At 44.5% G+C, this 17565-nt stretch overlaps 1 protein-coding gene across 4 annotated transcripts in view; it reads right to left on the bottom strand.

The window, feature by feature from the left end:
- Positions 1 to 17565, bottom strand: part of HHAT (hedgehog acyltransferase) — a 278182-nt gene that overhangs the window by 199749 nt on the left and 60868 nt on the right. For all 4 annotated transcript variants that reach the window (XM_072948490.1, XM_072948488.1, XM_006198736.4 and 1 more), the window contains 3 exons: positions 13650 to 13844; positions 10874 to 11089; positions 2905 to 3076 (listed from right to left, as the gene is read on the bottom strand). In XM_072948490.1, coding sequence (XP_072804591.1) covers positions 2905 to 3076; positions 10874 to 11089; positions 13650 to 13844 — 583 coding nt within the window. The remainder of the gene's footprint in view (positions 1 to 2904; positions 3077 to 10873; positions 11090 to 13649; positions 13845 to 17565) is intronic.

Below are 17565 nucleotides of genomic sequence, written 5' to 3'. Positions count from 1 at the left end.
TGTAAATGATGGACTTGGGGAGATAACGATGTGTCAATGTAGGTTCATCAGTTGTAACAAATGGGCCACCTACGTGGAGATGATGATAGTGAGGGAGGCTGTGCACGGTGTGGGTCAGGTGAATATATGGGAAATCCCTGTACTTTGCTCTTGATTTTGCCATAATCTAAAATTGTTCTAAAAAATAAAGTCTATTTTATAAAAAGGAAATGATACAACCCAAAATCAGGTTATCTCTGTGGAGGGGGTGAAAGAAAGTAATGGGATTGTGCGTGCAAACAAAGGACTCCTAGGATGCTGGTTAGTTCTTAATCTGAGTAGCAGGCACCCAAATGGACCACTGGTGACTGTTCTGAGTCCCTGGATTTAGCACCCTTAACGCTGACCTTAGGAGGCATAGCTCTCTGAGATAACAGCTTTTCCTTACTGTTTAGGCCCCATTTTGAGTTTTGCTTTCCAGTTTCGGAGTTAAAATCACCCAAACCAATACAATCTCTTAATTTGGATGCAGTATGACTAGGATCCGATTTAGAATAAGCCATCATTTAATCCTATTTTGTTTGCCTAAGTGAATCATTAAAGACTTAGACTATTAGCTACCCCTAACTACAAAAAAGATTTGTTTGGGAAGAAGAGACCATTAAAACAGCTCAGCGTCCAAACAAAAACAAAGCATAAATACAGGACAGAAATGGACTCATGGACAGAGAATACAGACTTGTGGTTACCGGGGTGGGGGGCGGGGTAGAGGGTGGGAAGGGATAGACTGGGATTTCAAAACTGTAGAACAGATAAACAAGATTACACTGTATAGCACAGGGAAATATACACAAAATGTTATGATAAATCACAGAGAAAAAAATGTGACAATGAGTGTGTATATGTCCATGTATGACTGAAAAATTGTACTGAACACTGGAATTTGACACAACACTGTAAAATGATTATGAATCAATAAAAATGTAAAAAAAAAATAAATAAATAAAATAAAATAAAACAGCTCAGCGTCTTTCCAATCCTAAAAGGCATCTTCCTTGAAAACATCCTGATTAAGCCTGTGTGATAACAAGGGCAATCAGGATTTTTTTAATCTATAAATCACCAAACAGATAAGGAGCCAGGCTATTACTCTTGCCCTCGGCAGGGAACAGCTTAATCTGGCCGGAAGATCACACATTTCCCATTGGAGCTGCAGGCTGGAGGTCAGACCACAGGGTTGAATTCAGTGACCACGAGAGTTCTTGAACAGGGAGCAAACAAGGAAATGAGGAGATTTCATTCAGAAATGGGCATGTTCTCTGCTATTTGGCCAGAGGTAAAAAGAACAATGACTTCTCACCTAAACAAGCAATTCTCCAGTGAAGACATATAAATGGCCAATAGGCATGTGAAAAAATGCTCAGTATTGCTAATTATCAGAGACATGCAAATCAAAGCTACAATGAGATATCACCTCACACCAGTTAGAACAGTCATCATTAAAAAGTCCACAAACTATAAACGCTGGAGAGGCTGTGGAGAAAAGGGAACCCTCCTACACTATTGGTGGGAACGCAGTTTGTGCAGCCATTATGGAAACAGTATGGAGATCCCTTTTAAAACTAAAAAGAGTTACCCTATGATCCAGCAATCCCACTCCTGGGCTTATATCTGGAGGGAACTCCAATTGAAAAAGATACATGCACCCAAATGTTCATAGCAGCACTATATACAATATAGATGGAACTGGAGATCATCATTCTAAGTGAAGTAAGCCAGAAAGAGAAAGAAAAACACCGTATGATACAACTCATAACGTAGAATCTAAAAAATAAAAAAACTTTTTAAAAAGGACACTACAAACTCATCTACAAAACAGAAATAGACTCACAGACATAGAAAACAAACTTATGGTTACCAGGGAAGGAAGGGGGTGGGAAGGGATAAACTGGAAGTTTAAGATTTGCAGATACTAACTAATACATATAAAATAGATAAACAATTTTCTACTGTAGAGCACAGGGAACTATATTCAGTATCTTGTAGCAACTTATAATGACAAAGAATATGAAAAGGAATATATGTATGTATATGTATGACTGAAACATTACGCTGTACACCAGAAATTGACACAACATTGTAAACTGACTATACTTCAATAAAAAAGAAAGAAAGAAAGTAAATGAAGAACAATGGCTTCTCCTCAGAAAATCCCATACTGGAGACTGTGTCCTGCTGAGGAAGTAAGACTCGTAGCCCACCTACTTACTGGCAAATCTAAAGAAATGGGTAGACAAGAAAGAGGCCAATAGAGAGACCTGCATAAACACACACCATGAACTCTATCTATCAAATACTTAGTAAAATAAGCCCTTCAACTGACTGGTTTCATTTAATCCTCAAAACAACTCTGCAGAGTCTGCTTATTTGACAGGTGAAGATGCAGAGTTGTGGCAAGCTGCCAAAGGTTGCCCACTAGCGGCTGGAGGAGCCGAGGTTCAAATCTATCTGCCTGACTCTAAAGCTCACACTCTGCTTTATATCGTACACAAAAACAACAAGGACTCCTGCAGAACTCAGCCTCACAGTATTACCTCTGATCAGGAACTCCTAGGTGTACCCAGCATCTCTTGACTTCTCCTGTCAAGTGCACTGTTGGCCATGCCAGGAAGATGCAGACCCAGATAAGCTTAGGACGATTCCACTATGAAGAGGGATGGCTACCATCCTTGGTTCCCAGACCACAAAGCCTGGCCCTCACCTGTCAGCCACCTCACACGTGCGTCATCTTGGCCACAAAAGGAGCAAGGTTAACAAAAAAAAAGGTTTGCTCAAGCCAACTCCACCCCTGTCTGCACCCAGTCCAGCTTCACTCTGAAGCTACCTCTTGATGCCTGTTCTACTGCCAGTGATTTCCACAGTTACCTAAGGTCCAGCAAGAGACAGCCCTCAGGAGGGAGGTGCTGCTGTAGATGGCGTGCATGTACATGAGGTGAACCATCAGCTCCGCCAACCACCAACAGAAGAGGAGGCGGCCCAGCCCCAGGACAAGGATGGAAAAGCTGGCCTTCAGCGAGCCGTGCTCTTGCTGCTGCATCTGAAGTGGGAACAAAAGAGACCATCAGATTGTGCCTCCATTTTTAACACCTTTCTTACTCCCCTAGACAACATTTTCATAAACTTTCATCACTGCCGTATCTTCTCACAGAGGGTTGGTTTTTTGCCTCAGGAACACTCAGTGTTCTTGGGTGAAAAAAGTCACATCCAAGCTAGAAAATTCTGTCCCAGAGTAAGAATAGGGTGGGGGCAACAAGATAACCCAGTGCTGAGCACCAAGATGGGTTCTGCTCTCTGCACCCCAATGGCAACCCTGCAAAAACCCAGGGTGCAAGGCAATCCCTGGTGCATCCTCGACAAACATGGAAAAGCAAGAGAGCACCTAAGTTTTCTGGCTCTTACACTGATACAGTTTTACTGTACTGAAGGCTGCCTTGAAATGCAAGAGGTGAATGCATAAATCATGAAGTTGGATCTGCACACTTTAGCTGGCAGAGGGCACGGACCTGATTCAGCATTTGACAATCAGGGCTCAAGACACTAAGTAAAAGTGGCACAGTGTGTCCCCCTGCAGCCACGAGGGGTGACGGTGGGTCCCCCTTGCAGCCAGAAGGGGTGGCAGGCACTGCCCTTCAAGGTGACGGGAGATCTCCACTCCTGAGGAATATATTTTCATTCCATTCTTGAGCATGTATTCTACCGATTTCTCAAATTGTCCTCTGACAGCAAGAAGCCAGACCAAGAAGTTCTGGCAGGTGCAGCGGAAGCACAGTCATCTGCATAAATGGCTTTCCCGCTCAGGCCATCTGCTTGGTTAGCTATGCCAAGGAAAGCTGTCGGTTTTACTTCTTTTTAACATAAACTGATCAAACTAATGGGAATTTCCTTTGCCCTTTAGTTTCCTTCAGTTCACTTCAGAAAGATATTTGTTAAGAAACAAAAGTAAGTGCTTTAAACGACTCACCAAGCCAGGTCTGCAGGCTTGACGGGGCAAGTGCTGGCTGGGAAGGTTATCCAGGAAGGGGGGCAGGGGGCGGGCAGCTCAAAGTGAAGTGCAGTGACAGCCACATGACCGTGACCCAATGCAGACCCTTTCCCTTTCCAGGCATAGACTGAGGGTGGGTTTCACCTGAATCCTGACCTAACGCCTGTGTGCTATGTGAGACCCTATAAAGTCTACAGCAGAGCATCGACAAGCCAGCAGAGGGCTAAATCCTCAGTGAGAGACCCCTACCTGCCCATCCTTCTGCATGTCTATGTTATTTAACTGAGAAGAAAAAGGAAAGAATCCAAACATCCAACAGCAGGGGCTGGGGGCTTGGTTAAATGCATAAGTGCATCTCAATTTTATGTATCCATGAAAACTATTTTTTCGATATAAATGTGCGTAACTGATGAAAGTCTGGAGACACTGACACCAAAATGGCAGCGGTGATTGTCATCTTCAGATGATAAGATTCTTCTTTTTCTTTTCACTGAAGTCTAGTTGATTTACAATGTTGTGTTCGTTTCTGGTGTACAGCACAGTGATTCAGTTATATGTACATAGATTCTTTTTCATATTTTTTTTCATTATAGGTTTGGACGGTAAGAGTCTTAAGTTATTTTTAACAATGATTTTTTTTCTGCAATCAGGGAAACAAGTAACGTAGCTTTACAATATTGTGAAGACTTTGGTCCTCTCTGCTGGTGAAGCAAGTCCTCTGTTTCTGTACCCTTCTTCTAAAAAAATGCCTAGCTTCAGAACCTCCCCTGGGAAGCCCACCATCCTCTATGAACAAGTCATCTTTACTCTCTTTTGAGCTGGCCCCACCTTTATTTCTCCTTACCTTCCTGACTCACTCATAAATTTCCTTAGCTACATTCTGAGTTCTCCTTTGTTAATTCTCAATCCTATTCCAGCTCTCTAAAGCAAAGTCCTTTTGACCTAATGATCACCAGCAACTGAGGAATTAAATAGGAACACAGTATCCATCAGCCTGTGGAGGTTAGAACAGTCCCACCACGGCAACTGTCAAGGCTAAGACACAAAGAGACACCTAAAACCATTCCAGACCAATGGACAGGCCTTTCTTGGCGCCAGACTTTTGGAGGGAAGCAAATTCCCTGGCTGAATGTAATCATGACCTCAGAAGTATCACGGACAAAAGACAACCTCTGCACAACTGTCTCCAGTTTCTAAAGAAGCAATTGTGCACACGGCCTACAGGCCCCTGAGCAGACGCCTAACCCCAAGCTCAGGTCCCCTGAGGACCAGGCTTCCTTGGAGCATCACTGAGTATGAAGCCCCATCCCAGGGAGCGGAGACCCAGTGAGACAGAAGGGGAGCCACTGCGAGAGCAGAACAAACAGCCAAGCCAGGCAGTCAGGAAAACACATCTGTCCAATCACCTCCAGCTCCAGGCAATCACATTTCAAGGTTAGTCCAGAGGCCCTCCTTCCTTTCCCCAAACAATGCAGTCTAAAATGACACGACTATCTGTAATTAAGGAACAATGTGGAATATATACATGTATGTATGTATATAACTGAATTGCTTTGCTGCACGTACACCTGAAACTAACATTATAAATCAATTACACTTCAATAAAACATAAAATTTTTTTAAAACCCACTAAGTGAAAAAAAAGGGGGGGAACTATGAGGGGCATTTTGTGGCTGACTGGCTTCCCAATGATGAGTTACCTACACTCCCCAGGGCCAAACTTCCTGACCAGGTTTACTAAAGCATCATTATGTGTCACCACTGGACCAGAGGGCTGGACTTTTCTCTGCAACACTCCCTTTACAGTGCCAGAGCCTCCCCATCCAGAGAAAGAGAAACATCTATTCCTTAACTGCACAAGTAAACACAGCAAAAAGAAAACAATCCAATTTTTCACTCTATTTGCTTTTACTTTTAAAAAAATGGTTATGAATCTTTTTTTAGAATTGTGTCATTATTACAGTCCATTTATACCTTCCATCTAGTTGACTCCCTTTTATTTGAAAAACTCAGCCTTTGTGTCTTATCACTCCAGCAGGAGGAAAAGGCACGCCGTACACGGCTCACCTAACGAGCTGGGCTGCTCATTATGCAATCCCTGCGTCTTAGGCATTTCATTTGAGGCATTTCAAACCTAGGGGAGTGCCAACCTTGAGACTATGGGAAACCGCCATCAATGGGAATTTTAAGTTAAGATGCTGCTTAAAAAAAAAAAATTAACTCATCTGCAAAGTGTATTTTCAAACACATTATATTTTAAAACCTCATTTCATGCAAATTGCATAAAAAGGAATATTGAAGTCTTTCAAAGATATTCTAATGATTCAAGATGACAGTTCTCAAAGATGAAAGGTTCTTTCCCTTCACACACTAATAATGCACACGATGGAGAACACCAAGCAAAGGCCTTCCCAGGAGGTAGCTGTTCAGCCATCCACCTCTGCACTGGGTCAAGGGCACTGCAGCCTGAGTCTCGTTCCTTTGTTACAGGGGAGCGTCTCTCCACTCCGTGGTCACGGCCCACACTCCTACTCCCAATCATTCCCTGATCAGACCCTCACTGCCCCTCCCCAGGCATCCAGCCCAAGGCCGGTGGTACCCAGCGGTCTCTGCTGGGACAGCAAGTGGTGTCTACAGCAGGAGTTGTTGCCACAGGACTGTGACCCGGTCTGGCCAGCTTGAGCCTCCAGACCTGCATGTCCACCAGGCCACACTGCATCTTTTCTCTAACTCCTGTGAAGCTCCCCAAGCTGGTGACAAGGCTCCAGTCTTTATTCCTTCCATCCCAGTGAGCACTCCGTAAGCCTCTCTGCCTGCGTGTCTGTGAAGTGAGAGAGATGACAGTCTCTCTCCTATGGTTGTTGCGAGGATGAAGTAAGTTAAAACGTGTAAAGCCTGGTTCAGGGTAAGTGCCTGATTAATGCCACTTACTACAATTTGTATCATTCCAGGTGCTCTCTAGAACCAGAGCCCACCCCTACCCTCAGTGATTTGTCTGGGACATGGACTCCAGCCCTGGTCACTCAGGCGCTGGCCGGCCCCTGGTCCTGTGGCACCAGTGGGTATCTCTCTTCCAAAGAGACGGAACCAGCATGCTGGGCTGAGACCAAGGATGGGTGCTCCCCAGAATCCCCTGCTGCCACCCTCACCTACCAGCCTGCACACCCAGGGCCTCAGTTCTGGCATAAACTTCTGTTGGTTTTCACCCTCGGGAGCTTCCCAGGTGATACCTGAAACTAGCCCCAGTACACAGAGAGCAAGGGAGACAGAAAAAACAGGCAGGCCACTCCAGGCTGAGTGGTGGCCGGTTTCATGAGCAAAGGACCTTAGCCATGAGCCTTGTCTTGGGCCCTGCAAGACAAGAAGGCCTCCACACCCGCCCGCCAGAACCTTCACATTGATACTGGGGCCCTAACTGGATCCAGTCACAGGTTCAGTCCAGATGGTCTCAACCACACCTTACTCTTCCAAGGTCAAGGCTACATCGTTGAAATGGCTCCTAGTGTGGGACTGGTGAGCAGAGCGTACATTCCAAGGGCAGGGAAGGGGTGAGGAGCCTCCAATTCCCCAGGGCCAGCTGGTGGGTCAACCAGGGGTCAAAAGGCCTTTCAATGACCTCCTCCAACAACTGACCCCAGACACACCACCAGCTTTCGGCTACCAGTAACAAAAACAGTAATCCTTGGTACTTCAGAGTATTTATTTGTCAAGCCATATTACCTGTGCGAAATCACTCAATCCTCACAACAATCCTGTGAGGGACGGATTATTATTTTTTCTATTTCACTGATAAGGAAACTGAGTCACAAATAAGGTAAGGAACTCACCAAAGGCTCTCAGGCCACAGCAGAGCAGGGATTCAGACCCTGTAACAATAGGCTTGTGCCCTATTGGAGCACGGCCCTCAGCAAGGAGGAGCCCCTGGTCCCACCAGCCCCGGCTCACGGCCTCCCCACACTAGCTCCTCACTGCATACATCCACCTGCTCAGAGGAGACAGGGTGGTGGCCCCGGGCTCCAAGCTCAGCAAATAAACAGCATGTCCCGCCTTTCCCTAGACCTCCCTCACCCTGTCCCCCTCCCTCACCCTGGCTCGGGATCTGAGTTCCACAGGACCCTGGGGAAAAATAAACACGGCCCATATTCCTGAACACCAGATCCGCTCAGAGATGGCCTTCGAGTTAAGGCCTTATAACAAATGTTTCCCTGCTCACGTTGGATGCATACAAATCTCATGCGACATACATTACAGAGGCACCTCTTCTATATGTCCCTCATCTTGTGTCTGTAAAGGTACACACTGAAAAAAAAAAAACTGGGTGAAAGGTAACATACTCCCAGGGGTGTGCCCAAGTGTCATTTTCTCAACCACGGTTCGCCAGCCTGGGTTGGTTTCCACAACGAGGCTCTGCTGCCCCCTGGTGGCACAGTCACTGTCCTGCTCTCTGCAGTTTGAGAGCATTGATCTCAGAGCATCTAAGAGCCATGAATCTCTATGTTACCATTTCATATTACGTTTATTCATTCACACAAGCACTCGTTCAGAGCAAACCTTGCTCACAAGCCCTACCAGCTGATGCTCCTCCGCCCCCTCCAGCCTTTCCCTTCCTGGCCTCACGGAAGGAGTCCTCTTACCACTACGTTGGCTTCCCAGTTTGACTGCTCCCCTCTGAGACCCATGTGTCAGACTGGGGGTGGGTGCCCCATAGACACCGTCAGCAACTACAGAGATAACCACCTGACTTATTTTTATTGCCCTGTAGCTTATCAAACATTTTGCCTTTTCTAGATCAACTTTCCTATGAATCTTCCCAGACCATAAGAAAGGTTTCAATTTGCCTTTTTGAGTTCCCTACACTCAGCAATTGCTACCATTTTGAAAGCGGTTTTAAAAAAAGAGAGAGGGAGAGAGAGAGAAGAAAACATAGCTGCAACCCAGCATCTCCACATCTGAGTCCCTACAGGGAGAAACCCCTTCCTTTTCCCAGACTGACACTCAAGAGAACCAGAGCCTTTGGCTCAGGATTTAGGGGAGCAATCGGCTCAAAGCTCACCTCAATGACAGATGCAGGACCCTGTGGCCAGCCTCTCATGCTCCCTCGAGACCCTACAGGATACAACCAGAAGGGAGGAGATGCGAACAACAAAGAATGGTGATTTGCCTCAAAAAGCACAGATCCCATAGGGCTAAGCTCCTTCCTGGGAAAGAGGCAGTTAGGAAAATAATGTCTTTCCTCCTGATGGGTTAGGTCGGGCTTCTCTGAAAATCACTGTGTCTTCAAGAGAGGGCAGAAGTGTATGTGTGGATGTTTAGTCCAAACGTCATTGGCTAGAACGTTAGAAGGAACTAAAAAGTCACAACGGCAAGGAGACTGTAACAGAGACAAAACCTGGAGGACCTGAACTCACCCTGCACTGGGCCTACCCTCCCACCACGCACTTCCCCTACTCTCCTAAGGAACTTAGGGTAGTGGTCCTCGACCCTGTCACATGCATCCAGCTGGGCTCCACCCCCGGGTTTCTGATTCAGTAGATCTGGGATGAAGCCTGAGGATCTGCATGTCTGACCAGTTCCCAGGTGATGCTCACGTTCCCGGTCCGAGGACCCACTTTGAGAACCACTGAGTTAGACATTGAGCTGCCATCAATAAACCACCTCTGTCTTTTATACAATTTGAAACATAATTTTCAAACACAGATTTTAAATTACTTCATGGCAAAAGAATGACCCTAGGGAACCCAGGCTGAGGTACGAGAAACCATATGCTAAACCTCCCTCTGCCCAGAATGTCAGTTTCACCTAAAGATCTGCAGAGAGGAAAAAATTAAATGATGTAACTGGCAACTTAAAAACATTAAGTTATTGTTAAAATGCGGTAATATACTTCTGAGTACAACGTGTAGCTGGTGATCTTCTTTAAGACAAAACAAGGGATTTCTAAGAACTCTCCTGTTTCTGCAGGGGCCACCTTTCAGACTGCCCTTGGGATATGTGGAACACGGCTGCTGCCCCTGCTCTTTGAACGATGTGTCCAGGCCTCCAAGTGTGTGCACCTGTGTGTACATGTGTGTGCTTGCACGTGTGCACTGTGTGTGCATATGTGTTATTATGCTTACCTCCATCAGGATTTTTGTTGGGGGGCAGGGGCAGGCAGGAGTATTCTTTGAAAAACATTGTTTTAGGGGTCACTGATCACTAACACTGTAGGTGAATCAACTCAGTACACATGTTCCATGAGGCTAGCTCTGGAATGAGGCGGAAAAAACCCAAAGCAGGAGGAAAAGTGAGGTGGGAATGACGAAGGTAGCTGGCCGTGAGCTTCAGACAAGGCTGCTGTCCGGAAGATGGCAGGCGAGTTCCTGGGCAGAAACAAGCACCCAGACCCGAAAACACACTCTTGCCTTCAAACCCTCCTCAACTCCACTCGGTTATGCCATCCAGGTCGCCCTGAACAATCCCCAGGCCACGGCAGAGCTGTTTCAAAACCAGTTTGTGAAAGTAAGAAGGCACCTACTACTTGCCAACCAACAGCTGCCTTCCAGGTAACACCTGTCTGGGACTGCCCTGCAGTGGGTGCTCACCGCCAGGTCCTGGCTATCAATCCTGGTCGCCACAGACCACTGTGAACCCGGGCAGGGGCTCCTACCACCAACGTGCCCAAGAGACACACTGACTTTCATTTTGAAGGCTCATTTCCCCAGAGGATTTCATTTATCATCAGAAATCATGACAAGGATGTGTGCTTTAATAAATGTGCGGGCACCCCTGGATGAAAAGGCTCGAGATGATCAGCACAGCAAGGGCAGACATTTCATCTACAGAAATACCCATTCAGTCCCCAAAAAGCTCTACCTGTCCGATGAACTCCGGGAAGCTGAGGACGGGCCCGTTGTGGAAGACAGGGTAATAGAAGACATAGGCCACCATCCAGGGAAAGGAGTAGAAGGTGTGGCCGGCGGGGCGCGGCTGCCAGCAGAACTCGAGGCTGAAGCTGGTGTAGTACAGGCAGCGAACGGTCAGCGTGAACTGCAACAGGTAGTACTCGTTTTCCGTCTGGTACCACCCTCTCTGCAGAGTCACAAGGAGAGAACGACCCTGAGTGTCAAGGAGGGACATCATCCAGTGTCTGGGGAGGGACATCTCCTCCATGCGCAGCGCCTACAGGGAGTCAAGAGCCACTGAACCACAGGTACACATCACAGCTGATCCAAACAAGCAGCTGATGAGCAGTGGGCAGGAGAGCGTCTCCGCCATCAAGCATCAGCTTCGCATTAAGCCTGATGCAACGCTTAGTGAAGGTTCTCCGGGATGTGCATCCGTCAGACGCACCAGTGGACAGCATGGAGGTGAGCTCCATCCAGTGGGTACTTTGACAGCTCCTTCAACAATTCAGATGACAAAGACAGGCTTACACAGGAAGAGCTCAGAGAGATCGTGGGCTCAGCTCCAGAACACCGCAACAAAGGGAGTATCACGACAAAGTGAATCACACAAGTTTCTTGGGTTTCCTAGTGCATTTAAAATGCAGGTTTGAATCACTGTGCTGTAGACCAGAAACTAACACATCTGTAGATCAACTCTACTTCAATTAAAAAAAAAAGTTACATGTACACTATACTTGAGTCTAGTAGGTGTACAGTAACATCATGTCTTAAAAAACAACGTACATACCTTCATTTAAAAAAATACTTAAGCATTTTACTAAAAAAAAATGCGAATGATCATCTGACAACACAGGGTTTTCACAAACCTTCAATTTGTTTAAAAAAAAACTTTTTAAATGCAGTATTCATGAAGCACCCTAAAATGAGATGTGTCTGTAAATGTCACAGGGGATTTATGCTTTCAACATACTTTTCCTTTTTGCTCTTCTGTAATTAATTTGGCTCCATACATAGGTGAGGACTATTTGCCAAATAAACTTTAGTGGCACAGAGTCAAAAGAAACCGTTCCCTGCCCTCAACGTGTCTAAATTCTCACTCAGGAGACAGGTATGTGAAAGTGTAACTACAGCACAGCATGAAATAAGAAATAACGAGCTTGAACAAAACCACATATGGAACAAAAGACTAGAGGCAAATGTGGTAAAATCCTAACAACACTGGAGGAGTAAAATCATGGCTCATTTTATAATCTTTATATTTTCCGTATTTTCTATAAGACATAGGTATTGCTTTTTTCATGATAAAAACAATATATGGAAATAGATACGAGAAATAGAATTGGGACAAAGGAAAGGGTAGTTCACTGATCCGTGAGGATCTTTTAAGGCTTTACACAGGAAAAAAAAAAAAAAGCAGCACAGAGCAGAGTTTCTACTCCCTGCCCAGGACTTTGGTGACCACCAAGGAAAACCAAGAGACTGCACATGTGAAAGCAAGGAAACCCAGCGCAACTAATTTCCAGTCATTTGCTCCTGGGACTTGAGCAACATCTGTCAAACCATCAGCCTGCATGATAAATGGAATACTTGTTCACCACCAACATCCACAACTAATGCCTAGTGGTCCCCAAGCAAGTGATAATTACAATTGGGGACAGTTCTGTACATTTACCAGGGCCCCCAAAAGTTGGGTGTGAATGTGCTTTTATTTTTATTGCAAATCTATTTTTAAGCACACTTATTTAAATGACTGCCATGTTTAATCACTCTGGGCAATTAAGTCCCTTTTGTTAGGAGAGAGCTATTTACGCTCCTTACTCCCTATCTACTCCAGAAGTCCAGATTTTGAGGTGTGTGCTTGAAGTATTAGCCCCAGCCCATCAGCAAGAGGGAAGAAAAATTAAGACAGCCTAACAAGAGCAAAAAAACTCGAATATTTAAAATGCTACAATGTTTACAAAACTGCTTAACCCATTTTGTCTCAATAGATCCTCAGAACAACTCCACGAGGAAGGCAGAGTAGCTGTTACTTCCATTTGCTAAATGATGAAATTAAGACTCAGACAGTAAATGACTGCCTCCAGTTTCAAAAGGAGATACAGTGAATAGAAGAGACTAGAAAACCACTAGCCATCTTTGCCGTCGTGTTCTTTGCCATGACGGTGCCAATCCCAGATGCACCGACTGACGCTAAGTGCCATCACTTGAATCAATGAATGAGTGAATGTACAAATGAACAAAAATAAAGACACCACAGACATTCTAGTTCCACAGTGATTAAATAAAGAGTATCCAAAGCTTCCCAAGATGTTCTGTGCAAGGAAAAGACCTGTCTTATGTGTTTCAGGGCTATCGTGGGCTTCTGATGAGATTAAGGAATGTTAGATTCCCCTTTATATTATACAGCACACTGCAGGTGAGTTTTTTGTTAAATGCATAGGGGATTACTGCTTTCTCTCCTCTTTGTTCCTGTGACAACCGGCACCACCTATGCCTACCCAACCTAGGAGAAAAGGTACAAGGTCAGCCCCGGGCAAACTCCAAGGGCTAAAACACAGTCAAATACAAAAGAGAAGACTGCAGAATGCAACACGGGGGTTCACATGCATTAACTCCCTACGGCCACTAGGGGGAGCCCCACCATAGTTCTTCCATTGACTCGTCTGAAAACAAAGGCATCTACCTGGATGAGGGCAGCGCCCAAGGAGTCTTCTCCTTCCCAGAGGTAAAACAGAGACTCTTACCTTAACTTCCTCCACATCTTGCAGCCTCAGTGTAGAGAGCAGGAGGAGGGAACAGAGCCATGAGAGGAACGGTGACCGGAACTGGGCTACGCAGTAGGAGATGGCAGTGTGGAGAAGGACCACGGCGGTGCCTTGGGCCCCCAGCACACACTGGCAGGCCCACATCCCATAGGCTGCGAGGATCCAGGGCCTGTGCTGGAGACAGAGAGAGAGAGAGAGACATGGTGTTGAGGAGGGAGGAAGAGAGAGAAGAGTGAGCCAACAGGCATTGCTACTGAAGGTTCTACATAAAAAAGGATAATGCTTGGTGACCCTTAACCAAACGGTTTTCACTACCCTGGGGATTTGTGCAACACAAAGAGGATTCAGGGGGACCTGCCACATTAACCCCAGAGTGACAGCTGCCTACCCGCCAGGTCCCCAGAACTCCACCAGATCCACCCAGAAGCAAGGAGACACTTTCCTGCCTTCAGCCAAAGCTACCCAGCCCAGTGGATCCCCTGACAATAAGATACATAGCTGACTTTTCAACAGACATTATGGAAACCAGAAGACAGCTGGAAAACCTGCCAACCTGGCACACTTAGGCACTGTGCACACTATTCTGCAAAAGTGATGGTGAGAGAAAAGAATATCTTGGTGCACGTTTCTCGGGAGTCTTACTGAGAAAACTGGACCATGCAAACCACAAAGAGCTTTCCAAAATCTAAACCAGAGATTTAAAAGTAAATATCTAATTAGATTTTTATTTTACTAGCATATTGTTCACAGTCAAATTTATGTCACAGAAAAAGCATATCTTACCTGCTTTCAGTGATATAGAACCCTTTGCATAGTCAATCTGATTAACACATTTATCCCCATTTTAGAATAAGAATATTTTTCTCTTTCATTTTATGTTTTAGTTATTGACATTGAACAACTAAATAGATAAATTAACATGTCTTTGCTTTTATGATATACTCTTGGTCATATCTGGCTGGTAAATCCTTACTTAAAAACCACAATAATATTTTAACGTTGTTTGAGACACAACATATCATAGCAGTTTAATTACTCAACCTTTGAAGTCCAACTGCCTAAATAAATCCTGGTTTCCCCATTAACTAGCTGTGTGACCCTCAGCAAGCTACTTAATGTCTCTGTGCCTCAGTTTTTTCATATGTAAAATTAGGATAATAACAATATCTACTTCAAGAGGTTATCATGAAGATTAAGTAAATTAACACATATGAAATGCTTACAACAGGGTCTGCATATGTAGAAAGGACACTGCAAGAACTAGTTATTATTTCTCCAGGGAATATGATGTGTCTTTTTGGTGAGCATTTAAAATAGGATTTCCAGGAATACACTGGGTTGAAAAGTGGGGACTTGCTTGAAACTCAGTCTTCTTGTGAAAACACAAAGTCTTTTTTAAGGGAAAGGCAGGTGTGGACTGCACAGTGTACACCCCATCCTTAGATACTTACTCTTCCAAACACTGCCTGAGTACATTTCTTTCCCAAATCTACACTCCAGCCCAAGAGAGAATATTTTAAATGGGGGACGAGGTCAGCCACTTTTAAGTTCCAAGAAAGTCAGGAAAATGTGCAGTTCATTTTTATTATTTTTCCATCCTACTGCCCACAGAAAACAGCCACATAAATTTGCTTCAAACTTTCCCCCAAACACTCACCTCTGGACAGAGTTCAGTTATAAGGAACAATGTCGCCAAAGACTATTTTAAGAAGTGGTTTTAACAAATGAAAAAAAGGGGTAGGGGTCTTTTTCAACATGAATTACAGCATTTACCACTTGGAATCCTTTTCCATGTGTGCGTGGCTATGCACAGACACATACACACAGCTACATTTTTATTAAGTGTTACTGGATCCATTTGGAAAAAGCCTGTTTGTTGGGATTCATTTGGAACTTAACCACAGCCTTAAGCCGCTTCAACTTGGAAAAGCTGGAGGAACCCTCAGGAACTACTTAACAGTGCTGTACACAGCCCATCTGCTCGAGAGATTCTCTGATGAGTTTACCCGTGCTCACAAACGCTACCCTGGGGACCCACCGCGTTGTCCTATATTCTCATCCCACACCGTCTTCTTCCTGCCAGAGAGTACAGGCAGACCACATTCCACACCGTTCTCGCTAAGACATCACAGAAAATGCTCTCACGTTAACTTCACCTTTTCTATTACCGGTCATGTTACCCACTCGTTCTCTCCAGTGGGCAAAGGCGACTCCACTATATGCATTCACAGTGGACAGGTGATGAAAAGGGAAAGATGTGAAAAATGCAAAAAGAACCACCCATTTGAAAACTCATATAAATTAGAACCCCACTAAAATACTGAGTTTCATACTATAAAAATGAATGCAACTGGAATCCCTTCCCCGCAAAACACCACTAAATTCCTGATACAGCAAATGTAGCCTTCCATGCCTCGTCCTCTGACTGGCACATGAGCAGGACAGTCCCCACGGTCAATGCTGCCCTTAGGGCGCACCTCCTCCAGCCGCTATGCCTCCCACTCACACACCTAGACCTGCAAGGCAGGACAGAGGGCGAGAAACGGAAACATGGTGTTGCCAGGCAGTGCAGGCAGTGCCAGGAAGGTCTGCGCCTCTGGGGAGGGCTTTTCCCAGATGTTTCAAAGACCATTTTCATACGCAAAGGCCTAAAGACAGCTGCGCCCCACCCATTTCTACTCCAAAAGCGCTTGTGTATTTCATGCATCAAGCTTTTGTCTCTTAAGTGAAAATGTTTAAATATCTGACATCAAATATGCCAAGAACCTTTTAATTTTTTAAAAGTAAAAAATTAAGTGTGTTCCTGAAACGAACATTGTAAATTGACTCCACTTCAATAAAAAATAAGAATCAGACTTGTGGTTACCGGGGGGGGGGGGTAGAGGGTGGGAAGGGATAGACTGGGATTTCAAAATTGTAGAATAGATAAACAAGATTACACTGTATAGCACAGGGAAATATACACAAAATGTTATGATAAATCACAGAGAAAAAAATGTGACAATGAGTGTGTATATGTCCATGAATGACTGAAAAATTGTGCTGAACACTGGAATTTGACACAACACTGTAAAATGATTATGAATCAAAAAAAATGTAAAAAAAATAAAAAAAAATAAATCTCCAAAAAAAAAAAGAATTAAAAATAAATAAGTTTTTAAAAAAATAAAAGGTGTTATGTTTTATTCCAAAACAGTACTTCTGATTCATCACCAGAAAGGCTTTAAAGATTTTCTTCCCAAGTTCTCAGGGCAATCTGGGCAGATACACAGTTCTGGTCACACATACAATCTAGGTCAAACTCAAGAGTTAAAAATCTACCTAAAACTTTTAGCCCAATTCATGTAAGTTGAGAGGTTCACATGATGACTATGACTAGGAACTACTGCTCACTTGAAATGAGGCACAAAGACTCATGTTGATCAAATAAAGCGTGCAAATAAAACACACTCAATTTAATGTTGGGCTGTGACATTTTGAACTCAGATTCAAATTCTAATCAAGTATTACTTTTATACGATGCTTCTTTTTAACTGAGATTTTTATTGAGATAGTTGTAGACTCACCAGCAGTTATAAGTAATAATACAGCAAGGTACCACAGACACTTTACCCCGTTTTCCCCTGTGACAACATTGTGCAAAACCAGAGTGTAACACAGCCAGAATGTTGACGTTGCTACAATCCACAATCGTTTTCAGGTTTCCCCAGTTTTACTTGTACTCGTGTGTGTGTGTGTCTGTGTGTGTGTGTGTGTGTGTGTGTTTAGTTCTATACAATTTTATCACATACGGGTTCTGTATTCGCCACAATAAAGACACTGAACAGCTCCGTGACCCCAAGGCTCTCTGGTGTTGCCCTTTCATAACCACACCCACCTCTTCCCTACTCCCTTT

The sequence above is a fragment of the Vicugna pacos genome, chromosome 23 (assembly GCF_048564905.1).
Source record: "Vicugna pacos chromosome 23, VicPac4, whole genome shotgun sequence".
NCBI lineage: Eukaryota > Metazoa > Chordata > Mammalia > Artiodactyla > Camelidae > Vicugna > Vicugna pacos.
This window is presented reverse-complemented; position numbering and strand designations above follow the sequence as displayed.